Source organism: Charadrius vociferus, unplaced genomic scaffold (assembly GCF_000708025.1).
Source record: "Charadrius vociferus isolate BGI_N301 unplaced genomic scaffold, ASM70802v2 scaffold2, whole genome shotgun sequence".
Classification (NCBI taxonomy): Eukaryota; Metazoa; Chordata; class Aves; order Charadriiformes; family Charadriidae; genus Charadrius; species Charadrius vociferus.
This window is the reverse complement of record NW_009647595.1, coordinates 7,807,012-7,814,982: the sequence shown is the minus strand read 5'-3', so window position 1 is coordinate 7,814,982 and position 7,971 is coordinate 7,807,012. Positions and strand designations below refer to the sequence as shown.

General features: G+C 39.8%; 1 protein-coding gene across 1 annotated transcript in view; it reads left to right on the top strand.

The window, feature by feature from the left end:
- The window catches only part of KCNQ3 (potassium voltage-gated channel, KQT-like subfamily, member 3), a 212,804-nt gene extending 206,383 nt beyond the window's left edge, over positions 1-6,421 (top strand). The window contains exons 13-15 of the mRNA XM_009881019.1: positions 2,876-2,974; positions 4,264-4,348; positions 5,301-6,421. Coding sequence (XP_009879321.1) covers positions 2,876-2,974; positions 4,264-4,348; positions 5,301-6,038 — 922 coding nt within the window. The 3' untranslated portion in view covers positions 6,039-6,421. The remainder of the gene's footprint in view (positions 1-2,875; positions 2,975-4,263; positions 4,349-5,300) is intronic.
- The last annotated feature ends 1,550 nt before the right edge of the window (positions 6,422-7,971 follow it).

The following is a 7,971-nucleotide window of genomic DNA, read 5'->3' as shown; positions in this document are numbered from 1 at the left end:
CTACATAGAGCTTTTCTTTGGGCTGTTTTCTCTGCTGACCTGTGCCTTGTGATACCTCTCAAAAGTTCAAAAAATAAATCAGCACAGAAGGTTTTGCATCCCCTTCACTCAGGTGTAAATTTATATGAAAGAAATTGGAATTTCAGGCCTTTGTGACTGTTCAGGTGCAATCTGCTCCCACAGTTGTCACAGAAGCTGTTCATCCCGATGTCCTTTTGAGGCATGTCTACCAAAATTAGTGCTGCTTGCATTCTGAGCCATGGGCAAAGGTCAGAGCTTGAGCTAGCCACATTGTATGAGTTTGAGTGCACGTGTGTGTATATGTGTGTAGCTGTATTAGTTCAATCTCAGCACAGCACTGTCCACGTTATCTGAGCCCCCCCCCACTCACTCTGAACAGCAAAATGCCACACAGACATACCCTTGATTTCTCTCAACAATGGGCTGAGCGAGTGTAACTCTTGCTGCACGTTTGGACCTTATCTAGACTTACCTTGACTTTATAAGGCTGATCTGGTCCTTCTGTTGAACTTCACAATTTTTTATTTCAAAGTGCTTTTGCATATACTGGGCTATCTCATTTTCAAGTATATAACATGTGTAGTTCTTACCTCACTATTATCACAGAAAGGTTTAGGTTGGAAGGGACCTTAAAGATCATCGAGTTCCAACCCCCTTGCCATGGGCAGGGACACCTCCCACTAGACCAGGTTGCTCAAAGCCCCATCCAGCCTGGCCTTGAACACCTCCAGGGATGGAGCTTCCACAACTTCTCTGAGCAATTTGGTCCAGTGCCTCACCACCCTCAGAGTGAAAATTTCTTCCCAATATCTAACATAAATCTACCCTCTTGCAGGTTGAAGCCATTACTGCTCATCCTATCACCATATGCCTTTGTAAAAAGTCCCTCTCCGACCGTCTTGTAGGCCCCGTTCAGATACTGGAAGGCTGCTATAAGGTCTCCCTGGAGCCTTCTCTTCTCCAGGCTGAACTGCCCCAACTCTCAGCCTGTCTTGATAGGAGAAGTGCTCTACCCCTCTGATCATCTTCATGGCCCTCCTCTGGACCTCCTCCAACAGGTCCATGTCCTTCTTATGTTGAGGGCTCCAAAGCTGGATGCAATATTCCAGGTGGGGTCTCATGAGAGTGGAGTAGAGGAGCAGAATCACCTCCCTTGATCTTCTGGACACACTTCTTTTGATGCAGCCCGGGATACAGATGGCTTTCTGTTGCTCTAGAAAAGCTGCTCTTTTTTTAATTATATACACAAAACACTGTTCTTACTCCATAAAATGATCTCTCTACCACATGAGCTTAGGTTTCAATGCAGTAGTAACTTTTTGAACTCAGGAAGTTGAGGAGGGCTCACAGTATTACAAATCTCCATCTGTGGTGGGGTCTACATGCCTTATGCTAGACCCTTCCTTTACCTTGGACTGAGGTGTTGTTTGATTTTGGACAGCAGAGCACCTCTCAGATACTTGCTTGAGTTCTAGCAGCACTAAAGGTGCCGGACATGATGAGGCCCATCTCATGCAGTGTTTTGTGGGATGAAGACACATCCCAGGTGAGTCAGGGCAAGAATCACAGCACAGCCTCAGCTCTGCAATGTTCAACTCAGCAATGTCATGCCCCAGTATAAAGAATCACTAGTAGTAGAAGAACAACAGAATTTCAACAGCTGTTTTGCACATGTACAGGGAAGACCTTTTTAGAAGTCTTTGAAGTGAAAGCATAATCCTGGCAAGCCATGTGAGATTCCTCTTGTTGTTAATGGAGAGCTAGTCAACATAATCAATGGCATTTATGGCACAATTACTCTCTGCTTAAACCAAGTGCCTTGATTTGATCAGTTGAATCTCCCTCACTCTCCCTTGAATTTTCTTCACTGTGTTGACTCGATCTCCACTGATTGTAATTGGACAAAACCAGGAACCCAAGTCCTACTCATTGTGTCTGTGAATAGTGAGATGCCATAGGAGTTTGATGAGACATTGACTGATGGCCCAGCAACACTTGGGTGCCTAGAAAATATCTAGCTAGCTTTGTGAGGTTTGCCTTGAGCTTCTTTTAAGTTCCATTTTCAAAACTCCGTGGGGCACCATGAAGCCAGGGAATGTACCTGCATGGATTGTCTCATAATACAGGTAACCGCTCTGTATACTGGTGCTGACTGATATCTGTTCACTTTAGCGTGTGGGCTGACTGAACAGAGGGTTGTTTGCACCTGGGCACTTGGATATGCCAAATGAAAGTATATATTGATATAATAAAAGTGTGTAATTAAATATGCTGAAGCCTCCCAAACAATCCTTTTGATTTTGTTCCAAATAAAAACTCAAGTAGGATTCCTTGTGAAACTTCATTTATAGTTATATTTTTCAAACCAAAGGAATAATTAGTAAAGACAAAAAACCTTACAGATTATTAGGCACAATAACTGCTAGAAAGTCATTGGTTTATTAAGAGTATCAGGAATTGCCATCTTTCACCAAATTCTGATTTTCACTATCCAGCACAAAACCTGATGGATCTATCCTGATATTTTTAGGAGCAGCTGTTATTGGAGGCTTTTTGACAATCATGCTATTTATTTCCTTTGAAGGAATTGAAGTCATGTGTTTCAAATGTCAAAGTTTGGAAACAGTGAGCTAGATAATTAATTACCATGAAATTACCAGGAAATTACAATTCAATGTATTGACTGTGAACCCAGAATAGAACAAACACGTCATGACCCTCAATATATTACCAAATCAAGACGTGCTTCTTTATTGAATCTTTGCTACTGTTTGCTTCAGAGATGCATAGCAGTTTGTATCATGTGTTAGCATTTAGAGATAGACTTATGCAGTTGCACTTTTCTTTTTTTCAGAGTAGATATGATTTTTACACCTGGACCACCATCTACTCCCAAGCATAAGAAATCCCAAAAGGGAGGAGCTTTTTCTTACCCTTCACAACAGTCTCCCAGGTGAATTTTTTATGCCTAGTATTTACGCTTAGTCTCTTGCGCAGACCAAAACAGAAATAAAAAATTCATTCACTTCAATAAGCATGCCCTTCATTCATCTGGCCAGTACACTGATATAGTAATGATACTGAGAGGAGATGTTGCTACAAGATTTGTATGTGTAAATGTTGAGCCAGAAAGACGCTAGCTTCCCTAATAACAATGTATGATGGAAATCTAAACTTAATGGCTTCTTAATTGTCTAGCTCATTTCTGCATGGTTTGGAAATGTGATTTTATATGAAATATGTACACTTGATTCCTGATGTGCCGAATTTCTAACATTCAACTAATAAACCCACTTAAAAACTCAATAAAAAATCACCAATAGCTTGAAGGTAAACCAGTTATCTTCCTGAAGCGAAAAAAGTTTTGTAACAGCCCTCACTGAATAGCGAGCACAGAGTTTTAATGATGCTGCTTTTAAATCAATGATTGGCGAGAATTACTGAAAATAAATTACAATACCAGGTTTCTGGGTGTGAAAGTTACAGCATATTATTGTATTGCTGCATTCCTGGTAGCAAGAATTCAATAATAAATGACATTTCTTCTGTTATTTACAACTATCAATCTGTCAATAAATACCCATGAAGAACCACATAAGACCATCAACAATCTGTCCCCAAAGCTGTTATGGCTGCTCAGAACAAAAGCGATCTTACAGAAAATAAATTAACTTGGCTCTCTGGTTTACCCCACCCAGTGAAAAATCTAAAAAAAATTTAAATGTGAAGACAGAGACCTACATATATGTCTCTGCCACTTACTATTTGGTTTAATGAAATTGAGAAGAGAAAAACACTCATCCTTGAAACTCAGATTGAGTCTTCAAAAACACTAATTATAAAGAATTAGATTTAAAAACACATGGCCATCTGTAGACTCACTATCCAGAATATCTCAACATTTTTCACAAACCTGAAATTATTCCACCAAGTCTGAGATTAATTTCACTTTCATTTTGAACTTTTTGTTTGCTTTTGTTTTTTCTTAATCTTTACCTTAATTTTGAACCAAAATAATTTTAAATTAAAAACCAGGAATACATTTTTTAGAAATGCATAGGAATCACATAGAATAGACTTTTGCTCCTGATTGTATGATAAATAACTAAATTCAACCTTTTCTTAAATGGGGCTCCAAGGAGCTATATGAATATACCACTGAGATGGTAATTCTGTTTTCTGATGTAAATTACTTAATGTGATGCAAAGAAAAATTGAACACTAATTATTAATTCTTTATAGAAATGATCCATATGTAGCCAAAGCATCTACAGCAGATACTGAAGACCAAAGTATGATGGGCAAATTTGTTAAAGTTGAACGACAGGTATGTAATTTCATGACAATAATAGATAGCGCTTGTACAGAAATGATAAAGCTGACATAAATTCTGTATGAGTCTTTGGCTGACCCAGGCAGATTTGTACTGTTGGTGATCAAGACTCACTCAGTTCTTGTACTAATGATCACAAAACTATGTTGTTAGTTTTTCATGAAAGAATTAATTAACTGGGAAGTGTGCGTTTTGAAACCTGTTGAATGAATATCATTGTATATGGCAGCAACACCCTAATCATGATGTTTATGTGGGACTTTTTCATTCCCTTTAAATCAATACTCATCATGTCTGATGTTTTCCTGTGGGCACCACCTTCTTTTGCAGGGTCTGGCACTCAAAATGATTGCCTTCACAGCTATTTTTGGATCCTCTGTGCACTCTAACCTATTGCTTAGCAAGTTGAGACACTCTTATTTTTAAATACATAACTAAGATGGAGGCAAGTGGCATTGATTCACATCAGTTCCTTTCACGGAATGTAAATGTTCAGGCACAAAGTACCATCAAAAGAGAAAGGAAATTAGTCCTGATATTTAACCCTAATGTTGTGGGACTGTTAAGAGTTAAGAGAACAGGTTTGTGTGCAAAGGTAATTCCATCTGTTGTATTTCGGTAATAGCTATTTACCATACATTATCAAGACTTTGGTCATAACGTTGTAGACTGCTGTTGGACGCTGGACTGCCAAATATCCAGCAAAGCTAAAAATTTTTTTGGCACAGTTCATAGGGATGGGTCTTCTTAATCTGAGGTGTTACAGGATAAACTACCATCCACTGCAGTCCAGCTTCCAAGGGAAAGTCATGATTATCCTATAATTACTTTCATGACCAATAAATATGGCAGCACACCATTGCTGGAGGCAGTGCACCTGTGGGATCATTGACTCTGTCATTGAACAACTGACTTGAGACAATATCATAACACTGGTATTTTTCAGGTTAATGACATGGGGAAGAAACTGGATTTTCTTGTTGATATGCATATGCATCATATGGAACAGCTGCAAATACAAGTCGCTGAGATAAGTCCATTGAAAGAAACTGCTTCTCCTGCAAAGGAGAAGAGAGAAGAAAACAAATATTCTGAATTAAAAACAATAATATATAAATACACTGAGCAGTGTGCTCATGAAACTCCTTACAACTTCCAGCAGGTTCCAGTCAACAAAGTCAGTCCTTACGGTTTCTCAGCACATGGTCATACGACTCATTCACAACCTTTATCAATAGGTGGCCAAAACTCTGGCAAACTGCAAGCCACACCTTCCTCAACTTCATATGCAGAAAGGCCAACTGTTTTGCCTATATTTACATTGATGGACTCCCAGGTTAGCTACCATTCTCGAGGAGACCTACAAAGCCCTTACTCAGATAAGGTGTCACCAAGGCAGAGAAGGAGCTTAACAAGAGACAGTGATACACCATTATCCCTTCTTTCCGTCAACCATGAGGAACTTGAGCGGTCCCCTAGTGGCTTCAGTATCTCCCAAGACAGAGACGACTTCCCATTTGGCCCCAATGGGGGATCAGCGTGGATGAGAGAGAAACGCTACCTAGCAGAGGGGGAAACGGACACAGACACCGACCCTTTTACACCAAGTGGCTCCATGCCTTTGTCTTCTACAGGAGATGGGATTTCAGATTCAATATGGACCCCTTCAAATAAGCCAGTTTAAAAGTGTGTGTGGGGGCAGTCACTGGTTGACTTCTCCATGTAATGTAAGCATACTTTGTATATCTCACTTACTGTACACCCAAAGCTTACTAGTTCAAAACACCAATGGCTGCATAAGATGCATGTGATATTAGTGGTAGTCATTCTGCACCATTTCATACAATTTACTAATGCAGTTTTTTTCATGCTACCAAAACTAAGGAGCTTAGTTTTGAGCATGGTTTGCATGACTTTACCCTATATAAATGGTACAGCTGATTTCTTCTATGATACATATCTATCTGATACTCTTCAATACAACAATGGTGAATTGATAACAAGCGAGATATGGTGGTCCTTGCTACGTTTTGTAAACAGAGCAGCAAAGTGAAAATATTTTCAGGAGCAATATCCCTTTGTGGAAACATAACGTCTGAATCCATTTTCCAGTATCAATCTCTAACCAACCTAGCCAAGAACATCTAATATTCAAAGCAGGGAAAAAGCTGAGTCAAAGTAAATGAGTTTGTGAAATAAATTTTCTTATGTGACCTATTATACAACTACCCATGAAATACAACATCAAAATGAAATTAGGAGTAGAATTTAAAATTATCAGAGCCAACTCCTGGGATTGGTCATGGGTATTTATTTATTCTAAAATGTAAATATAAACCCCTCAAACTACTTTGAAAATCTCCACTGGTGTTTATAAAATTGCTCGAAGTGTGACTATACAATGCTATTTTGTAGAAAATCTTTTCACAGAATTCACAGAATTGTTAGGGACTCCAGGTTTATACACTTCACTTTTTTATTAACTTAAATGCTGCTAAATAAGCTGCATAATGTAACTGTGCCTCAGTTTCCCAATCTGTTAGTTGGGAGTTACACTTCCATACATATACACAGGTTGTAAGGCTCAATTCACTAATATTTGCCAAACGCTTTAAGCTCCTCAGATGTGCAGAGTATCACTGTCCTGTTCCCTGGGAGTTCCACGATGTGGGATGCTGCAAGGATCTGTTTCTCTGTGTTTACTGTTTCTCTTAGAAGTGGACTGCTCCAAATCGGTGAATATGTGCCATATTTAAGATCAATGTACAAATAAATACCATTTTTGTCACCTGTCCCTGAGCAACAGAGACATAAGTATGCTTCTTAGGCCTCAGCCAAATATTTTTTTCATGGGAATTGGAAATATGTTGAAGGAGAGCAGGAAAGCAATCCAACCCACTGGCAACAGGGCAGAAATGAATCGAAGATCTCACCACTATAGTGGGAATCTATACAGCTAGTGAAACCAACCTGTCTAAATATCCTGTGCAGGATTCACCTGATGTCAATCCGGGAGTCCATGAAATAGCATGCATTTGATGTCAAGTTAACTGGCTATGCACTCTTTACTAATCAGTACAGTCAGTGAGCACAGGGTACAAGAACCGAAGGACACATCAGCTTTAGGATGAGACTCATCTCATCTTTAACTCAATTATCTACAATGACCAAATTTCTACTGACTTCAAGGGGAGCAGAAGGTGATTTGCTTAGATGTCAGATGATCAGAGACACCCACAGTCAGTGGAAGGCTCTCACCCCTACCCCACTGATCCAAGGTGCAGCCTCTCCACCGTGGCTCATGCCCACCTCCTGTTGGGAATGACCCCTGTTGCTCCACACAATGACTTCACCACCATGGCTAGAGCACTGACCAACAAAGACACAAGGATTTGGCCCATGTAAGGTGTTAGAAAGAGGACTTTCTGTAGTGACTGCTTGTATTACACTGCAGCTGCACAACTGAGCATCGTTGGCACATCCAATCAGAGCACAAGGAAGAGATACACTTTACTGGGCTTCCCATGTGTAACGGGGTGTTACAGAGGCCTGAATAGACTGTGCTTCAGTGGAAGACACCTTATTGGGTTTTGCCCTCTGTAGTAAACTTCAGGTTT